General features: G+C 56.5%; 1 protein-coding gene across 1 annotated transcript in view; it reads left to right on the plus strand.

The window, feature by feature from the left end:
- IGF2R (insulin like growth factor 2 receptor) overlaps nt 1–20732 on the plus strand; it is a 101540-nt gene that overhangs the window by 70038 nt on the left and 10770 nt on the right. The window contains exons 24-41 of the mRNA XM_061130501.1: nt 177–320; nt 404–579; nt 832–919; nt 1390–1605; nt 2356–2486; nt 2732–2829; nt 6119–6255; nt 7357–7547; nt 8629–8755; nt 9805–9924; nt 10187–10443; nt 10729–10947; nt 13247–13396; nt 15860–16021; nt 17173–17380; nt 17652–17798; nt 18899–19133; nt 20035–20171. Coding sequence (XP_060986484.1) covers nt 177–320; nt 404–579; nt 832–919; nt 1390–1605; nt 2356–2486; nt 2732–2829; nt 6119–6255; nt 7357–7547; nt 8629–8755; nt 9805–9924; nt 10187–10443; nt 10729–10947; nt 13247–13396; nt 15860–16021; nt 17173–17380; nt 17652–17798; nt 18899–19133; nt 20035–20171 — 2943 coding nt within the window. The remainder of the gene's footprint in view (nt 1–176; nt 321–403; nt 580–831; nt 920–1389; nt 1606–2355; nt 2487–2731; nt 2830–6118; nt 6256–7356; nt 7548–8628; nt 8756–9804; nt 9925–10186; nt 10444–10728; nt 10948–13246; nt 13397–15859; nt 16022–17172; nt 17381–17651; nt 17799–18898; nt 19134–20034; nt 20172–20732) is intronic.

Here is a 20732-nt window from a genome sequence, read left to right on the forward strand (position 1 = left end):
GGCAGTTTTGAGCTTCAGGGCTGGTGCATGTCTCTGCAGGAGATGCCTGTTGGCCTCCTGTGGGTCTCATTTCTGTTAGGAGTGTTGAGTTCCTGCATCCTTGGCCTGTGGGGTTGAAAGGTGGTGCCCAGGGCTGCCAGGAACGCAGGATTCTGCAGCACTTCTGTGCGTTTCAGACTCCGCCGGGAACGAGTATGATCTCAGCGGCCTGAGCAAAGCCAGGAAGCCCTGGACTGCGGTTGACACGTTCGACGAGGGGAAAAAGAGGACCTTCTACCTGAGCGTGTGCACGCCTCTCCCGTACATTCCCGGCTGCCACGGTGCGTGCCAAGCCCCGGACTCGCGTTCGCCCTACCTTCCTCCCCTCCCTGTCACCTTCAACGCTGTCTCCCGGCCCTTGCAGGCACTGCCGTGGGGTCCTGCCTAGTGAAAGAAGAGAGCAGCTGGAACCTGGGCAGCGTGCAGATCAGTCCTCAGGTGGGCGCCAACGGGTCCCTGACCCTTGTCTACGTCAACGGGGACAAGTGCAAGAACCAGCGTTTCTCCACCAGGATAAACCTCGAGTGTGCCCACACGACGGTGCGTGTCTGTGCAGCCTCCTTTCCGCCTCCCCCGGCCTCCAGGTCCCATGTCTGATGCCGAACTTGCCAGAGTGTTCGGGGGTTTTAGGCTGTTGATGGAGTCAGACCAGAGTGTCCTGGTCTGGTGTGTTCCCTAAGGGCTGTCCATGTGCTTCTTTCCTGGAGGTGAAGAGCTGGGTGTCCGTTCTGCTACCGTTTGACTCCCTTCTTAAGTGGACGTGCATGCACTGAGCCCTGGTTTCGGTTGCAGGGCTCCCCGACCTTCCAGCTCCAGAATGACTGTGAGTTCGTGTTTCTCTGGAGAACCGTGGAAGCCTGTCCCGTTGTGCGCGCGGAAGGTAAGACCTGGCCCCGCTCACCCACGTTGTGGAAGTGTGATGTAGGGCGTGCTCTGATAGCATCTTTGATGTGAAGCCTTGCGCGCTCTCTCGAGACGCCTCTGTATTGATTAGCAGGTGGATAGCGTCTTGTCCTTGCGTTTTCCACTCCACTCCCTTCACCCGCGACATTCTCCTCCCCTGCTGGGTTGATGGGCTGTTGGTGTCTCACACTTCGGAGCATGAACGGGAGGTTTGGTTTTAAGTGGATCTTCATTCGTCTGGTGACCTAAGCTTTTCTAGAAGACTGTGGGCGGTTTGTCTTAGGCATACAAGCCAGAAGGAGAGAAGGTGGAAATGGTGTGTAAGGTCTAAGACAGTACCTAGCTGATTAAAGGTTGCAGAATTCTTGCCTGAAGGTGTGGGTGTGTGTGCGTGCGCGCGCGTGGGTGTGTATGGGTCATTGCCCGTCCCCTCTCATGTTCTTGAAGGAGACTACTGCGAGGTTAGAGATCCGAGGCACGGCAACCTGTATAACCTGATACCTCTTGGTCTGAACGACACCGTCGTGCGGGCCGGCGAATACACCTATTACTTCCGGGTCTGCGGAGAGCTGTCGTCCGGCGTCTGCCCGACCAGTGACAAGTCCAAGGTCATCTCATCATGCCAGGAAAAGCGGGGACCCGAGGGATTTAAAAAAGTGGCAGGTATTGTGGTTTTCTTCCTTCTCTTCTTGCAAAAGAATCGAATTCCATATTTAAGATGATATATTATATCTTGTGTTTTAAGATAGAGAGACAGTATCTTTCTTGAAAAAGAAGTACGTCTGCCGTGTCCTGGTAAAACTGTGTTAGCAATGTCTCTGGTTTCACTTGGTTTTTGTGAAACCACCCAGGACACACACTGGCGCATGTCGTTAAAAAGAGTTTATTTCATTCTTTTTTAGCAACACTAGTCCTCAATTCATATTCCTTCTTTTTTATCCCAGCTTTGGGACCCACTGGACTGCTGGTGGGTGCTCTGGGGTGGTACTTTGTGGAACAGAGACAAAGGGCGTGTGTCTGGTGCAGGGCTGGGCCGTGAAGCTGGTAGGGCAGGCTGTCGGTCCTCACGTGCTCTCAGCAGCTGGGCAGGTAGTGATGCATTTATGAATTTTTAAAAAATCATGAAGTAGCTGACAGGGTGAGTCCGTGGGCCTCCCCGAGGAACCAGCATCCTCTGAGCTCATCGGGTCGAGGAGTGTCTGCGTGTCATCGACCTGTCGGTCTGTGGTCTGTGTGTCTGTTGGTCTGAAGGTCACGGCCTGGGGCGAGAGGAGGCCTGGTTCAAGGAGCCGGTGGGCCAGGCGTGCTCGGCCTTGTCGGGGTTTGTTCAGGGCGTGTGATGGGCCGCGTCTGTGCTGACCAGCCGGGGCCTTCCTGAGCCCATCCCCGTTTCCCCGGCTACTTCTCCGGCAGGTCTCTTTACCCAGAAGCTGACCTACGAGAACGGGGTGCTGAAGATGAACTACACGGGGGGCGACAGCTGCCACAAGGTGTACCGGCGTTCCACCACCATCTTTTTCTACTGCGACCGCAGCACGCAGGCGGTGAGTGTGTGCAGGGTGGGGACTTCGCCCTGGCTTCGTCTTTCATAAAGCGAGCCTGCTCTTAATGTCTCGTGCAACCTCCTGGTTAAACCTAGTTCACGCGTGTGATTTACAGACACGGTGTTCAAAACCTCAATCAGTTTTGTCTCGAGCTTAACGAGCAGGTCTGTCCCTTCCTCTGTGCGTCCTCAAAGCACCAGCCACCCAGGGTTTCCCGTTTGACTTGCTTGTCTCTTCCCTTGCAGCCCGTGTTTCTCCAGGAGACTTCCGATTGCTCCTACTTGTTTGAGTGGCGCACGCAGTATGCCTGCCCTCCCTTCGACCTGACCGAGTGTTCGTTCAAGTAAGTCAATGGGGCGTTGACTCTCGGTGGGCAGTCAGGTTTACACGGTAATATTTTGCTTTAATAGTTAGGGGCCAGTGGGGACAGGGAATTAGATTAGGGGAGCACTCTAGGCTTTAGTTCCTACATATTAAAATCTCAGATCACCCTTGGCTTCGTTAGGTCGTTGCTTCTTGGGTTTTAGGTCCTTTGTTTTGTATTCTTTTGGTTTGTTTTGTTGGAGTGTATCCTCCTGTACTGTGGAGAGATTGGGTAGCAGAGAACCCATGCATTGTCTGAAAATGCCACTGACTTGCTCTCAGATCTGATGAGCTGCAATGAGGATTACAACAGAGTCAAATTAGTTTTCCTTCAGTTTTGAAGGCCTTGTCCCATTTCTGACAAGAACCATGCACGTTTGGTGAAAAAGTTTGTTGCTCATCTTCTGTGAGTTTTTACTCCATTCTGGAATATTTTCTGAACTTTAAAAAAATTATCCTTTGGAAAGTTATATTTTAAATTTCACTTAAGTCCTTCTAATTATCTCTGAGGATACGAATTCTAATTTTTGTTTTCTTTTTTAAAAATCTTATCATGCTTTCCCTGAATTATAATCCATTTTCTTTTAACGGTTGCCTTACACGTGTATTTTTGATTTTAACAGGAAGCTAAAATTGACCCGTAGCTCTGCTCACCCCTCCAACCTTGAAATAACATAGACTGTTTTAGCGCCAAACACACTCTCCCAGACTCCACAGGATTGTGGTCTAGTGTTTTACTCTGACTTATTTTTTTCCTTCTCACATAAGTTGTAAGTTGTGGTTTTAAAAAATACTCATTGGTTGTTTGACTGTATAAATTTTTTCCTTTGGAAAGGAAAAGAAATCTCTCTGTTTCTGTGGCTTACTCTTCCTTTTTGCACTGTACCCTTTCCTTTTGACCTGATTTTCATTCTCTAAGTACTCTGTTTAGTATAACGCTACACAGTGCGCTGGTTTGCAGATTGCTTGCTTCTGGTCTCTGTTGGGGTAAGCACTTTGCGCCAGGATGTCCCACTTGGGATTAGGAAGGAACCAGCGCGTCTTCCGAAGCTGGCTCCTCAGGCTGTTGGAGCTGGTCCTGGGGTCCAAGCCACACCGTAACACTGCCTGGCGGTCCTGTACCAGTAGGGAGTGTGTGGAGGTGATCTTGGCCTTCATGTGAGAAGGCTCAGTTTTATCACCACTCACTTGGTACAAAAGTCCAGGTGAATCCTTCTGTGTGTGTGCACCAGCCCTTGGGAGGTGACCCATCTAGGGTCGCTGTTGGAGAACCTGGCCTTGCAGTCTTAGTTTCATTCCTAGGTGGATAACCTGCTTTTTCTGTATATGTTCCCTTGGGTTTGTTCTATGGCCTCAGTCTGTTTTGCTTACACATGGCTTTGTTATTTATGTTGCTTGAAAGGTGGTGCTTTTTCAAACTGAAGATGTATGCCTGTTACTCAGTAAGGAATATTTTCAGTGACTGTATTTTTGAAGGTTGCCTCTAACCTATTCTGTGTCTTTTGTTCTGGGCCCTTTATTAATCATATCTTACACTTTGCCTATTGTATGCACCGTATATTTTAAATGTCTTTTTTGTCTGTTTCTGTACAGCATTTTGTTTCCTTAGATCTATTTCCAATTAACTGGTTCTCTTATCAGCTGATTCAATTTGCTCTTCTAACTGTTTGTTGTCTTTTTAATTTTCACGACTGTAGTTTTCACGACGGAGTTCCGTTTTGGTACTCTTTCTCATTTTTTTCTCCATTTCATCATTTCTTCCCTCCACTCCACCCCCTTCTTTTAGTTTCAGTTTCTTCTTTTAGGTCTGTAACCATTTACAGTAAATCTCTATCAGATGGTCCGTTCTATGAAGTTCTCGAGGATCAGCTTCTGCACATGTCTGTGTCTCCCACAGATGCCGATATTAATGCCAGCCCCATCCTTTCACTCTCATCCCATTAATGGTCCCTCAGCTTTCAAAGTACCTAGAGTTCTGTCTTCCTGAGGCAGCACCCACCCTGGTTTAGACCGTCCCCGTCTCCCCCTGCGTGGGTGCAGCGGTCCTCAGTGATCCCCTGGCCATGGTGGACTGGCCCTGCACAGGGCTGGGAGGTCATATTAGACGAGATCAGGAGTGTTTAGAGTCGTATGTCCGTAGGCCAGAGTGGTCCTGGGAGATTGTGAGTCAGCCCAGGCTGATCTTGTCACGACCCCGTGATGCGATGAAGCCCCGTGTTGTTTGGACCTACCAGCTGAAGTCGTCTGGTGGGCCGGGACACCTCCCGCCGTGATGCCAGCCTCAGCCCCCACTGTGCCACGCTCTGGTCTGCCCTGTCCGTCCACACGGGGCCCCGAGTTTTCCTGTGGACACCCTGGCGTCCTGTGCCCCCAGCCCCTGGTTCCCACTGCTCCCTCCGCCCGTTCCCTGTGGGGCGGGCCCTTCTGCATCATCCCAAGCTTATTCAGAGATGGTCTTCTCTGGCCACTGTCTAAAAATCTCACTTTCTCTTTCCTCTTCCAAACTTCATATTCCCTTTCCTGCCTTATTTTTTCTCTGCACATTGATTACTGTCTGTTATATTGTACATTAAAAAAAAGAAAATTACCTGTGGCCTCTCCAGACTTCTTAGGATGGGCGATTTTTATCCATTTCCATCAACACACCACCACCCCCCATGGCATGTCGTCTTTGAACGAATGGCTGACTCTGGTCTCCTCGGGTGAAGTGGTGCCTCTGGTCGTCCTGTGTCTCCACCTGACTTGGGCCCGGTGGGCAGACTGTCTGTCTCCACCTTGACTCTGCGCCTGGTGGAGGGCTGCCTCTCGGTGCCTGGCCCTGCCTGGGGTTCCTGCAGGAAGTGAGCCTTCCCCCGAGGAGGTCGGCGCCAGCCCAGTTTACTTGGGGGACCGCTGGGGGCCTCCGGCTTGGACAGCAGGTGGCTGGGCCAGGATGCCCTGGGCGCTGCATGTCTCAGCCGTCCGTGTACCCCTGTCTCCTCACCGCCCTGAGCAGGGTGAGCGCTTACACTACTTTTTTGTTGTTGTTGTTGTTGAATATGTAATTTCGTTGCACCAAGACTTGGCGTTTCCTGAGCTCAGGCTGTGTCGTTGCTGATTCCGCCTGGAGCTGGGAGACCCCAGGGGTCAAGTCCAGTCTCTGGTAGGGTCTGGTGCCCCTGGGTGTCAGGAGTACACTCCGCTTGTGCACTGAGTCTTTCCAGCCGGGGCACTCGAGACCGCGTCAGAATCTGGCTGAACCTCACCTGGTGCTTTTTCTTTCCCCTCAGAAACCAGGATGGGAATACCTACGACCTCTCGTCCCTGTCGAGGTACAGTGACAACTGGGAGGCCATCACAGGCACGGGGTCCACCGAGCACTATCTCATCAACGTGTGCAAGTCCCTGTCCCCACAGGCCGGCTCAGGTGAGCGGGGGCTTGGGGGCTCGTGGCTCGTAGGGAGTTTGTTGTGGGGGAGAGGGAGTCAGGACGGATCCTTCGAAGGCACTTCACTCTCTGACACGGGAGTTGGGACACATTAGCCAGGAAGTGAAAGGAGGAATTATTTGAGGGTCTTGATGACCAGGCCCTGGTGGGTCCAGGGTGAATCAGTGCTGAAGGCATGCTGGGAGCATTTGGACCTGTTTCAAGTGTCAAGAGACGGAGGTTGGGGGAGGTAATCACGGTGGCAGGTGGTTCTCAGCCAGGACAGGAGATTGGAAGGCAGGGAATGGCCGTGTGGGTGCACACCCTCTGTATTTACTGAGAATAAAGCAGGTGGGGGTCCTGGTACGATGCACCCAGACCCTTGGTGCCAGTGATGAGGCGAGAGCTGGTTGGACGCAGGGGACCAGGAGCAGCAACCTGGAGAGACCCCTGATGCCACCCCCGGCCTGCTGGGATCCTGAAGACGGAGCTTGTTCTGTCTCCTTGGGGTTTTATGCGGCCCCACTCACATCTTGTCTGGCTCAACTCAAAGGGGGCGCTATTGTTTTTTTGTATTTTTTAGTGATTTTCTCCACTGCATGGTATGTGGACGTGGCCACATTCCCTTTGCTTTGTGTGCTGGCCAGCCTGGTGACCCCACACTCAGTCCACGAAGTGGGGCCTGTTCTTTCCCCGGGGCAGGTGGCTCAGACATATCCAAGATTGGGAAGTTGGCGCAGTTCTTGGTGACTTCTGAAATAAAGATAGCACATGAACATAGGTCATTTACAGTGTCCCATGGGCTCAGTCTGGGTATTCTCAGCTTCATCCTGTTTGGGGGTCAGAAAAATTGAGGCCTTCCTGCCTTGAATTCTCCTGACACTCTGCGCCTACCCGCCCAGTCCATCTGCAAAAAAATAATGTTTGATGTCATGAGAGCTCCTGGCGTCATCGGCATCTCACTTAAACGATGGGAATCACTGGTATTTTGGCGTGATTGTTAAGAGTCAAACGTGTCGCGTGCTGGACATTAGTGCCTCGTGAGTCCTAGTCTGGAAAGCGGCCGACGGTCGCCCTTCATCGTCTCTGCTTGTGCTGCAGAGCCGTGCCCTCCGGAGGCGGCCGTGTGTCTGCTGGGCGGCCCCAAGCCCGTGAACCTGGGCAGGGTGCGGGACAGTCCTCAATGGAGCCAGGGCTTGACCATCCTGAAGTACGTCGACGGCGACTTGTGTCCAGACCAGATTCGGAAGAAGTCAACCACCATCCGCTTCACGTGCAGCGAGAGCCACGTGGTGAGTGACCCCGCTGTGTCCACCCCAGCGGGTCCTGCCTGAGTCGGCAGGGCTGACGTCTCACTTCCTTGGGGTGTGTGGTGAAGCACGCAGGGCGACCCGGCCTAACGGGGCACAGGCAGTGCGGCCTCGGGCTTCTGGTCCCGGGTGCCCGCCCTGGCAATTCAGCTTCCAGAGTTAGGGGCTTCCCTGGTGGCTTAGTGGTTGAGTATCTGCATGCAGTGTGGGAGCTGCAGGTTCAGTCCCGGGACTGTCCCCTGGAGGAGGGCATGGCTACCCACTCCAGTATTCTCGCCCAGAGAATCACATGGACAGAGGAGCCTGGCGGGCTACAGTCCATGGGGTTGCAAAGAGTCAGATACGACTGTGTGACTGAGTCGTCATCATCATCATTATCAAAGTCTGACTCAGCCCCCTGGAGGCTGGAGAGAGAACTGCTGTTTGCCAGCCTGCCCTTCATCTTCCGTGATAAAAACGGCAGGTCAGGCAGACCCAGTTCCAAGCCAGCTCTTGAGCTTCCTCAGCAGGACAGCTGAGGGGCCTCTGGGGTCTCTGCTCATGGCTGCCCGGGGATGGGTTATCTGGGGAGAAGGGTCCTGCTGCCCCAGTCTGGCCCGAGCCGCATGGATGAGGCGCGTCCTAACCGCGGGGAGTCTCCTTGTCCAAGCGGTGCAGGGATCGGTCAGTTCCCAGCTATCGCTAGTCCTCCTGGTGGCGCTTCCCCTTTTATCCACTGTAACGGATTTCAGTTCTGGTTTGCAGAACATGACAGCGGGTTTCCTCATTCATGACGCATGGTGGCCCTCTGTTCATCCTTCGCCCGCCCCGTCTCACTGTAGGAACACGCCCCTGGCCCCCGCGTGGATCTCAGGCTGCGTCTCCTCCCTTGTGTGTCAGGCCCTGGGGGCGTCTTGGGAGCAGACCCTGGCCCCTTGCCTTTTCTGAACCTGCCCCCATCCCACAAAGACGCCGGGACAGACGAGTCACAGGCGGCACAGGGGAGCTCCTGTTGACGGGGGTCGGCGCTGTCCCCACGTCCGCCCTGCGGCCCATCCGCAGCCGTCTTTGTGCTCGTTTCTAGAACTCCAGGCCCATGTTCATCAGCGCGGTGGAGGACTGTGAGTACACCTTCTCCTGGCCCACAGCCGCCGCCTGCCCCGTACAGAGCAACGTGCATGACGACTGCCAGGTCACCAACCCCGCCACGGGTGAGTGAGGGCCCCGCCTCCCCCCGCCCCGCCCCTGCAGTGAGGGACCCCACTGGTCTCCCCCGCCCCGCCCCAGCAGTGAGGGACCCCACTGGTCTCCCCCGCCCCGCCCCTGCAGTGAAGGCCCCCGCCCCTGCAGTGAGAGACCCCACTGGTCTCCCCCGCCCCGCCCCTGCAGTGAGGGCCCCCGCCTCCCCCCGCCCCGCCCCAGCAGTGAGGGACCCCACTGGTCTCCCCCCGCCCCGCCCCAGCAGTGAGAGACCCCACTGGTCTCCCCCGCCCCGCCCCAGCAGTGAGAGACCCCACTGGTCTCCCCCGCCCCGCCCCTGCAGTGAAGGCCCCCGCCTCCCCCCGCCCCGCCCCTGCAGTGAGAGACCCCACTGGTCTCCCCCTGCCCTGCCCCTGCAGTGAGGGACCCCGCCTCCCCCCGCCCCGCCCCTGTAGTGAGGGGCACCCCGCCTCCCCCCACCCTGCCCCAGCAGTGAGGGACCCCGCCCACCCCCGCATGATGAGAGGCCCTGGGTGAGGTTGAGGAGTAGGCAGTGTCCTGTCTGGAGGGTGCACGTTGGGGTTTTCTGCCGGTTCTGTAGGCTGCTGTTGACTCGGGAGTCTCCTTCAGTGGAGGCGACAGCCCATCCCCTGAGACCTGTGCTCCCACTGCCCCTGTTTCTGGGGCCGTCAGTCCCTAGCTCTTGGCTTGCGGAGCTGTAGTCGGCCTCCTGTTCCCTTTCCGGGTTAATGTCGGGGGCGGGGGGGCACCCAGGGAACTGCTGGGTCTCAGCACTGGGGACCTGGGAGGCTGCAGCCGGAAGTGCCGTCAGGGCCTCCCCAACCTCCCCCCACCCCGAATCACAGGCTGCTGAGGCCCAGCCCCAGGAGGACAACCCCCCCCCCCACCCCAATACTCTCTAGCGGGTCAGGAAGGTTCTCAGGGCTGAGCTGGTGAAAGGGCGGATTCATCACGAGGAGTCCAGGGCCACATGGCCCGAGGGATCCGTGTGTGAGCACACAGGTGAGGGGTCACTGTGTGCCCCCCGCACCCTGTGCAGGACACTTGTTTGACCTGAGCTCTCTGAGCGGCCGGGCCGGCTTCACCGCTGCCTACAGTGAGAAGGGGCTGGTCTTCCTCAGCGTGTGCGGGGACAACGAGAACTGCGCCCCCGGCGTGGGTGAGTGTGGCCTGCCCTCCGCGCTCCCCCCGGCGAAGAGATCAGATGCCTTCATCCGCAGCAACCCTCTTGGGGTCGGGGTGGGGGCCGTGAGGGGGTGATTTGTAACCATGGGGTGAAGTATTAGACGTGTAGCATTTGCTGAAATTGCATAGCACCCCCAGCAGTGCCAGCTGTGGATTGCAGGAAGTTTGTTGTCAGGAAGCGAGTGCTTTGAGTCCCTGACTGTGTGTCCTTCCCACCGGCTCTGTGCCGGGGACAGGGGCCTGCTTCGGGCAGACCCGGATCAGCGTGGGCAAGGCGAGCAAGCGGCTGACCTACGTGGACCAGGTCTTACAGCTGGTGTATGACGGCGGCTCCCCCTGCCCCTCCAAGACCGGCCAGAGCTACAAGAGCGTCTTCAGCTTCGTGTGCAGGCCTGAGGTGGGGCCCACCAACAGGCCCATGCTGATCTCCCTGGACAAGCGCACGTGCACGCTCTTCTTCTCCTGGCACACGCCTCTGGCCTGCGAGCAGACGGTGAGTCTGGGGCGGCCCGGCCAGCCCAGCCCAGGGGGCGTCCGCTTCTCCCGTGGGTCCCTGGGCGCCCCCGCCCACTTCTCTTCCACTCCTGAGGCCCCGATAATGTTTGGATCAGAATGCCGGACGCTAAATAAAGCAAAGCACGTTGTGGAGGGGGGGGGCGTTGATCCACCTTTAGCGCGTTTACCGTTCAGCCTAAACCCTTGCAGTGACCGCGTGGTCGGTGGTCAGGAGCTCAGGTGTTGTAGATGCCAACATAGAGGCGTGTTTCCCATCTGATAGACCGAGTGCTCCGTGAGGAACGGCAGCTCCCTCATCGACCTGTCCCCACTCATCCACCGCACCGGGGGTTACGAAGCCTACGATGAGAGTGAGGACGACCGCTCTGACACCGGCCCCGACTTCTACATCAACATCTGCCAGCCGCTCAACCCCATGCACGGAGTGCCCTGCCCCGCCGGCGCCGCCGTGTGCAAAGTCCCCGTGGATGGGCCCCCGATAGTGAGTATGGGCCTGAGGGCAGAGCCCATCCCGCAGGGTGTTTCAGCGGCCCTCTGCGCGTCGCATGTCTTGCTGTCGGTGGAGAGTCTTCAAGGGAAGTGAGCTGGGTACTCTGTGAGTCTGGGTCCGCCAGGGGAAGAGGAACATGAGGGTTTGCACATTGAGCTGTCGCTCGTTGTGGTCAAAGTTATGGGAGAAAATGTGAACACACATGCGGAGATAGGGCGTTTTTGTATCAGGTTAGTCTCCAAGGATGTTGACGGAGCTTGGTGTCTTTGCTTAAGTGCGGGTCTTATGTCATTAAAAGCTTGTGAAATGCAAGCAGGTTCTTTGGTAAATGAGTTTATAATTAAGGGCGTAAGCCACTTGGCTAATAACTAAGCATTCTGCCTTGAAAGCTTTGGTGTTTGTGCTAGCATTTCCCAGTGTAGGTTTGGGTCTCTGCAAACATTGCCTTCACGAGATGTTCGTGTGTTGTCCAGTTCTCAGCGTGTGTTATTTGGAATGAAATGCACCCCAGGAGCGGTCTGTTTCTCCCTTGGTTTAACAGTGCGTCCTGTCCTGAGGTACTGGATGTCTTTGTCATGGATGGATGTTACCGGTGGTGTGGGTGGGGAGAGACGTGGGCTGTGGCTGGGGACGTTGGCCGCGATGTGAGCTTGACCAGAGCGTGGCCGTGTGACAAGCGCAGGGCCTGGACAGTTGGTGTCGGCAGGAAGTGCTTGCGGTCAGCCTTCCTGGCAGCGGCCGGGGCCGTCTTCTCCCGCCTGGCTCCCTTCTTCCAGATTTAAAAATAAGAGAGGAAGTTCCCTGACCAGAGAGGGTGGTGTGTCAGCGTGGCCCCAGCGTGATGAACAGAGCACGTTGTGTGGCGTCATTCACACACTCCTCTCTCACACACTCATCTTAAACACACACATACACACTCATCCCTCACACACCACACACAGTCACCTCTCACACACACACTCATCTCACACACACCACACATACACTCATTTCTCACCCTTACCTCTGACACACCACACACACACACCAACACTCATCTCTCACACACCACACACACACAGTCATCTCACACACACCACACATATACTCATTTCTCACACTTACCTCTCACACATCACATACACACTCATCTCTCACACACACACACTCATTTCTCGCACACACACACATCTCTCACACACTCATCTCTCACACACACTCATCTGTCACACACTTACCACATACACATGCACATCTGACACATACTCATCTCTCACACACTTAACACACACACTCATCTCACACACATACTCGTCTCACACACTTATCACACACACACACTCATATCACATACATGCTCATCTCACACACACACACACCACATACACACACTCATCGCACACACACAGTGTACTCAGTCTCACACACACCACACACACAGTCGTCTCACATATGCACTCATCTCACATGCGCACTCATCTCACACACACACTCATCTCACACACACACTCATCTCACACACACTCATCTCTCACACACACACATACATACACACCATTCCTGGCCAATCACATGTCTCTCATTTGTGTGTCTATTTCCTCAAAAACCCTGGCTGAGCAGCTGGTGTGTGCCGGGGGCCGAGCGAAGCCGCGGGAGGTGGTGGGAGTGTGTGAGTGTGTGCCCCGTGTCCCCCCCCCCGAGGACACGCCTCAGGCGCTGCTGAGGAGACGGGGCCGCCGTGTGGGTTCCTGCCTCCTGCTGGCAGGTGAGGGGACTGAGCAGCCTCCGGGTGTGACCTGAGGCTCCTGTTGCCTCGAATCTTCGAAAATGGACCCTTGGTGATAAATCTGTCCCTTAGTTAAGTGTCAGTCACTCAGTGGTGTCCGACTCTGCCACCCCGTGGACTGTAGCCCACCAGGCTCCTCTGTCCATGGGATTCTCCAGGCAAGAGTACTGGAGTGGGGCGCCATGACCTCCTCCAGGGGATCTCCCCGACCCAGGGCTCGAGCCCGGGTCTCCTGCACTCAGGCAGGTTCTTCACCAGGGACGCCCAGCCCTGAGGAGGGGCACAGCCACTGTTGCTCATGTAACCCGTCCCCACACTGGGCGTCGCCCTGCAAAGTGAGGTTTCTTTCTGTGTGCCTTACTGTCAGGACTTCCCAGGCGAGCTGCTGGTAACACGGTTTCTTCAGGTGCTGCTTGCCTTCAAAACTGAGGACGTGCAATTTCTGAACTTCTCTGTCAGCCCTTATTCCTCTAACCTGGCGAGTGATTACCTTCCTGAAACATCGTCTGCTTTCTCTTTGTTCAGGATATTGGCCGCGTGGCAGGACCTCCGATCCTCAATCCCATAGCCAACGAAGTTTACTTGAACTTTGAAAGCAGCACGCCTTGCTTGGCGGATCGGCATTTCAACTACACCTCGTTGATCGCGTTTCACTGTAAGCGGGGCGTGAGCATGGTAAGTGAGCACTGGTGTACAAGGTGGGAGCTGGTGTGCGGGTCGGCCAGCCAGAGCCGGAGACCCACGTAGCACTGTGCCCGTGCTCACAGCGCCTACCTTGCGCTGTGTGGTGTGTGGAATCATTTCAGGCCCTCAGTTCAGCAATAAGTAGCCCTCCCTGAGCTACTAGGGCAGATTTTGCACAAGGAGGCTTGTTGTAATTTAAAAACATGAAATGCTCGAGCAAAGAAGTAGCCTTCACCTTTGCCTGGAAGTGAAAGAAAGCATTAGTCACTCAGTCGTGTCTGACTCCTTGCGACCCCATGGACTGTAGCCCGCCAGGCTCCTCCGTCCGTGGGAGTCTCCAGACAAGAATACTGGAGTGGGTAGCCATTCTCTTCTCTAGGGGATCTTCCTGACCCAGGGATCGAACCCGAGTCTCCTGCATTGCAGGCAGAGTCTTTACTGTCCGAGCTACCTCCTTACCATCATATTAAAATGCCAACTTTGGTTTTCTTTTTTTAAATTTTAACATTATTGATTTTATTCTTGTTGGGAAGTCAGACATTTTGGCAGCTGTAATCGTTCAGGACGTAATTCACATTTCGGAAATTAGCAAATGAAAGAAGACCTTTGGGATAAAAGTATCAGTAGCTATGATATTGTACCATTTACTTTTAAGGAGGCCATTGATTTTTCTTTTATGTGCAGTTAAACAGCTTCCTTTGAAAAAGAGCGCTGTTTTATTGTAAGGAGTTTTGCATAAGTTTTCTCTTGCCCTCCCTCTGGGAACAGGAGATAAACCAGTGGCTCGCAGCCCCTGTTTTGTGATGACCTGGGAGGGCTGCCTGATGTCACGTTGCCCTGCAGGGGCAGGGGTCCCCACTGCTGCTCCGCTGGAAAGCTCTGTGCTGGCGGCCTGGGTCTCAGCCCTTCTGTGCTGCCTTTTTATTTTGTATTGGTGTATAGTTGAGGATGAGATGGTCGGGTGGCATCACTGACTCAATGGACATGAATTTGGGCCAACTCCGGGAGAGAGTGAGGGACGGAGGGCTGACGTGCTGCGGTCCATTGAATCGCAGAGAGTTGGCCACGACTTAGTGACCAAACAACGCAACAGCACAGCCACTGACGGTGTCGGGATAGTTCCGGGTGAACAGCGGAGGGACTCAGCCAGACACATCCAGCCATCCATTCTCCCCCAGACTCCCCTCCCATCCAGGCGGCCACTTAACACTGAGCAGAGTTCCCTATGCTAGACAGCAGGTCTTTTTTTGGTTATCCATTTTAAATATAGCATTGCGTACGTGTCCATCAGAAACTCCCTAAACTCTCCCTTCCCCCATGTGTGTGCTTCTGAAATTCCTAAACTCTGGAAAGCTTACACGTCCTTTGATGGGAATGGGCACCGTGGGTGAGTGGAGCAGGAAGTGGCTCACGGCCGCCGTCCCAGGACGGACGGTCCAGCAATTGAGAGAAGGGGAGACACCAAGGGCTGCCATCCTGGGCGTCCATGTGGAAACCCCGCAGCTCCTGGACCGACACGTCGCCCCTGTTCACGCATTGCTGGATGGGAGGGGAGTCCCGGATGACCAAGGTGTGGGCTGCCATGATCCACCGGCCCTTCTGTGTTTGCACGTTCATCCGCGTGTCTGGGGGGCTCTAGACGCGTGTCCACAGCTCCCGCCTGGACTCGCACTGGGTCTCAGAGCAGTGGAGTGCTGAGAGCGATGGGTGTTTGTGGGGGCTCAGAAGCGGGGCATCTCACGCTGCATGTGCGGTCCAGTTCAGAGAGACTTTTAATGAATTTTCCTTCCCCTATGTTTTTTTTTATCTTCAGTGGAAATACTTCCTCCACATACATTAATAGAAAAACACACTCTCAGCAACAATTAATGAAATTCCTCATCTGTTTTTACGGCTGCCGCTGAAGGAGGGGGGGAGGCAGTAAGGACGTTGATGGATATTTATTTAGATACTTGGCCTGTGGAATGTCCGGCTGGATCATGTCTCGCCCTTAGTATAAACATCCCCTCAGTCTCCAGAGACGTGGGTGGGGACGCCCCCTCGAATGTACAGGAAACACTTGCTCCCTCCTCTGCCGCCAGAGATTCTTCGATGTCTCAGGCTTCCCTGTTGCAGTTTGAAGACCGCCCCCCCCCCCCCCCTTTTGTCTGAGCTGGTAGTCTGGAGTGTTGGCATGCTAAGTGTAGGGACACAGGGGTCTGGGGGGTGGAGGGGAGTTGGGTGCAGGCAGGCCTGCCTGGCGGGGCTGCTGCTTGCTTGCCTCTGGCGAGGACGGTGGCTCCCTGCTCTTGAAGAGAAGCCTGCCATGGGTCACCCGGGACCCCTGGTGGTCTGGGAGCATCTCTGAGCCCACGGTGCCCGGGGCTGGGATTCCCAGCCCTGTGGGGGGAGCAGGGAGGTTACTGTGCTTGTTAATCCACGTGGATTTCACACTTGCTTCTCCACCCCAAACAGGGGACACCAAAACTGCTGAGGACCAGTGACTGCGACTTTGTGTTCGAGTGGGAGACCCCGCTGGTCTGTCCCGACGAAGTGAGGACAGAGGGCTGCTCCCTCAGGGACGAGCAGCTCTACTACAGCTTCAACCTGTCCAGCCTCTCCAAGAGCACCTTTAAGGTATCGCCGCGCCCCGGCGCCCGCGGCCTCGGGGCCCCTGCCGCCTGGCTTTGCTCTCGGGCTCCTCTGTGTGTTATGACGTGGCCTCCATGAGCGTCGGAGAGTCTGCGGTCCCTTAGGCACTGTGGGGGTCTCGGGGACGGATGGGGGTGGTCCTCACTCTGTCCCGAGTGCGGGCTCGGCCTGCCGGTGGCGCTGGACAGCATGCCAACCAGTCACGGCTCGTGCCCGAGCTGTGCCCCACAGTTCAGAGTGAGTCTTTCTCGTGGGCTTGGCAAGGATTCAGTTATTCAGTGAGGAGGGTCACGGGGCCTCTTCCCTGTCACACGCGGAGAGCAGGAGGCCACTCAGGGCCGTGTGAGTGACCACATGCCTGAGGGGGCGCGGCCGGCAGAGCCCACGTGGCTCTGCCGCTGCCTGCCGTCCAGAGACCACCACCCAGCCCTGACCTGAGACACATTTGGGTGTCAGGGGCTGGTCTCGCCCCAGCCTGAATGTCGGGGGGCTATGCGTTATGCCTCAGGGGCTGGGGCCCACATTCCTGTGACATAGACGTTACAGAGGCACACGGCCGTAGACCAAGCCGTCCCTGCGTTGTAGATGTTACAGAGGCACACGGCTGTGGACCACGCCTGCAAGATGCCAGCGCCTCCTGGCGTGTGGCAGCCGGGGAGCGGTGAGCTCCGAGCCGTACGCCCTGGTGCCAGCCGTCTGGCTCCCAGAACAAGAGACCTTGCCTGGGCTCAGGCCCCCAGGATGGGTGTGCAGCAGCTTAGAGCCTGCCGCAGCGGGGCGGCCAGGAAGAACCGTATTCAGTTAGGTCATGGCTACTCTGCTCAGTCCCGAGTCCTCAGCACTCCGGGGTTACCGGCAGGAGACGTGGCTGAGGGTAGGGGGCGGGCAGCCGGAGGCCTGTGGGAGCGTGGTCTGCCGTGCTGCACCAGGAGGCACGGTCCTGGTGAGGAGGGATGTGCCCGGGAGTGGCCAGGGCATTGCGCTCTGCATGGGGGGCAAGGAGGGTGAGCTCTCAGGCGCCTGCACAGCCCGTGGACAGAGCTCCGCCTTCCTGCTCGTGCCCCCCCCCCGCCCCCCCAGCGCTGGCCTTGTCATCCCCGGAGACCCAGTCACAGCATGGGGCGGTGTCTCTGCAGGTGACCCGAGGCCCGCACACCTACAGTGTGGGGGTGTGCACCTCGGCCGCGGGCCTGGACGAAGGAGGCTGCAAGGACGGCGCTGTCTGCCTGCTGTCTGGGACCAAGGGGGCATCTTTTGGGCGGCTGGCATCCATGAAGCTAGACTACAGGCATCAGGACGAAGCCGTCATTCTGAGTTACGCCAACGGAGACACTTGCCCTCCGGGTAAGTCTTCGCGGGTGGAGTGTCTGTTCCCGGTAGACACAGAATTAGACACGGCAGCAGGAGGGAAGTGAGGAATGACGTTCCAGGTGCCGTGAGCCCCAGCACACGGAACGGTCCATTCTACCAGCCTTGGGTGTGGGTGCTCGGGCCCACGAACCATCAGTCAGTTTAGGGGGGCTTTCCACGGGGAATCGTTCAAGGTGACCACCTGTGGCCGGGCATAGCCGATGCGGTGAGAATAATCGGGGTCACTCCGACTTCTCCTTTCCAGAAACTGAGGATGGCGACCCATGTGTGTTCCCCTTCTTGTTCAACGGGAAGAGCTATGAGGAGTGTGTCGTGGAGAGCAGGGCCAGGCTCTGGTGCGCGACCACCGCCAACTACGACAGAGACCACGAGTGGGGCTTCTGCAAGCACTGTGAGTGGGCACACCGCGGCCCCCGCTGGAGGCCTGGCTTCATGCTCAGGTCTTCCTGGACCGTCCATGTTAACGGCAGCACTTCTGTTGCATATGGTGTTTTCTCGTCAGGGCTATTTTCCATAAAGAAAAGTCGTCCTTAATTGCTCTATGGGGCCAGGTGACAGATAGGTGTGGGGTGGTCAGCTCTCCCCCTCCGCAGTTCCAGGGGCTCACGTCCACATGCCAGTGTTTTCAGCGCCGGTGGCTCACGTCCACGCGCGTTAGAATTGCTGCTGTCCCAGGTCTGCAGGGCCTGCTGTGCTGACCGTCGGCTCTACAGCGGGCTGTGCCGGGCAGGGGTGGAGGGGGTCTCAGTGCCCCTGCCGCCGCATGGAGAACGGACACACGAGAGTCCTAGTAACACGCGGGGCGCAGACAGATGTGGGTCCTCAAGGAAGGTGATGGGCCGAGTACATGAGTTTTTAGTTCTTGTAAGTAGCCACGGAACGAAATGATACATGTTAAGGAATTAGGGCTTCCGTGGTGGCTCAGACAGGAAAGAAGCGGCCTGCAATGCAGCAGACCCGGGTTCAATCCCTGGGTCAGAAAGAGCCCCTGGAAAAGGGAGCAGCAACCCACTCCAGTGTTCTTGCCTGGAGAATCCCACGGATAGAGGAGCCTGGTGGGCTACAGTCCGGGGGGTCACAAAGAGTTGGACACAACTGAGCAAGTAACACACACACACACAAGGAATTAGAAACATTAAGTCTACAAGGGACTAACGTAGCCTTCTTTGGTGGCTTATTACGACAGGGTCTTTTTCCTGGTAGATTAGATGACACGTTTTTAGGTTATTATAGGATGCTTATCATTACTGTTTTTAGCGTTAGCATTCGTGCTTTAATCAGGTGATACCTGTTCTCAAGGAATTGTACTGTCGCTGTGGAGTGGTTAAGTGCGGAAGGGGAACTTGGTCCGGATTTTAGGGTTGAGATGGGAATGAAACAGCAGGAAGTGGGGAGCGGCCGGGATAGACAGCACCCCTTGGTGCTGGTGCCATGGAGGGGGGACCCCAGCCGGGCCGGGGGGCCTGACACTTGCCTCGCGTGCTGCCCCAGCCACCAGCCACCGGACGTCCGCCATCATCTTCAAGTGTGACGAGGATGCCGACGTGGGGCGGCCCCAGGTCTTCAGCGAGGTGCGCGGGTGCGAGGTGACCTTTGAGTGGAAGACAAAGGTGGTCTGCCCCCCGAAGAAGATGGAGTGCAAGTTCATCCAGAAGCACCGGACCTACGACCTGCGGCTGCTCTCGTCCCTCACCGGCTCCTGGTCCTTCGTCCACAACGGAGCCTCGTGAGTACCCCCCCACTCCAACCCCCCGTCCCTCCCGAGCCGGCCGCATGTGTTGCAGGCCCGGCGTCCCGACAGGGTGAGCATGCAGCGCTTCAAGCTCCGGTGCTGAAGGCGCGACGGCCTCGGGCCTCTGCTCGGGGAGGCCTGGTGCATGCCGGGTGGTTTGGAAGCAGAGGCAGCTAAAGCCAGCCTTCAGATCCCAAAGCAGCTGGTGACCAGCTGCGGGCCTGATGGAATCAGGCGTGGTTTGGTTCTTGTCTGAGATGCCATCCGTGTTGGGCTTCCCCGGTGGCTCAGTTGGTAAAGAATCTGCCTGCAGTGCGGGTGACCCAGGCTCCATCCCTGGATCAGGAAGGTCCCCGGGAGAAGGAAATGGCAATCCAGTATTCTTGCCTGGGAAATCCCATGGACAGAGGAGCCTGGCAGGCTATAGTCCACGGGGTTGCAACAGTCGGACACAACTTCGACTAAACCACCCCGCTGTGTTGGGTTGGTGGAGGTGTTAACTCGCTTTGCCGCCCTGAGTACCTCGGCCGTGCTGGCCCGACTGCTCCACGCGTAGAGCCAGGCGCGCATCCGTCCTCCCCACAGTGGGGAGCATAGACCTGGAGGCCTCGGTAACCTGAGGACATGGGACGCCTCCCCAGGGTTTGAGCGCTGCCTGTCCTTACTCTCAGCCGCCCGAGTCTCGGGACTCACCCCGTGGGCCCAGTGGGCACGCGCGCATGTTCAGCGTCCACCCGCTCTCTGGCCTTTGTTTACCCAGAGACCCAGGTCAGGGCTGTGTCCAGAGGTGCTGGGGTACGCTCAGACGGTGGCCTCTTCTGAAAGAGTGGGAAGAGATGCCCCCAAGCATGTCAGGACAGACACTGACCTCGCCTCCTGCCGTGTCATTTTGCAGGTACTACATCAACCTGTGTCAGAAAATATACAAGGGACCCCAGGACTGCTCGGAGAGAGCCAGCGTGTGCAAAAAGAGCACCTCTGGCGAGGTGCAGGTCCTCGGGCTCGTTCACACGCAGAAGCTGGAAGTTGTAGGTAAGGCCCGGGCCCTGTCCTGCGGTCGCACGTGCCACGTCTGAGTTGGGAAGGTGAGGGTGTCGTCCTGGGACTGGAGGGTCAGCACTGGCCTCCGTCGGAACCTGCAGGCCTGATGTTCTCAGTAACCGTTTCTCAGGCAGCCTGGCGCCCCCTGAAGCGTTAGAATAAGCACTGCCTCGTGTCCTCTGAGGCGACAGGTCCGGTCTGTCTTGGGAAGGGCTGGGTGGTCTTGGGAAGGTTCTTGTGCTCAGGAAGCAGGGCGGGATGTCCAGGGCGCCCCTGAGTCCCTGCTCCACCTGTGGGCCGAGTGCCTGAGTCTCCTGTACCCGTGCACGGGTTTATTCGGGAGGAGCTGGACGACAGACACGAAAACCTGGTCAGGACCATCCAGGTACAGCCTCGTAAATGTCTTAGTAATTTGACATCACGAAATGAAGCTCTTTATTAATGGTTCTGATGGAAAATTCCTCTTCCAGTTGGTTGTTGAATGAGACTCTTTCGTCATGTGAAGGGAGAAGGTTGGGTTTTCTTAGTTTAGGGATAGTCAGGGGTGGTGGG

Source organism: Dama dama, chromosome 26, assembly GCF_033118175.1.
Source record: "Dama dama isolate Ldn47 chromosome 26, ASM3311817v1, whole genome shotgun sequence".
Taxonomy (NCBI): domain Eukaryota; kingdom Metazoa; phylum Chordata; class Mammalia; order Artiodactyla; family Cervidae; genus Dama; species Dama dama.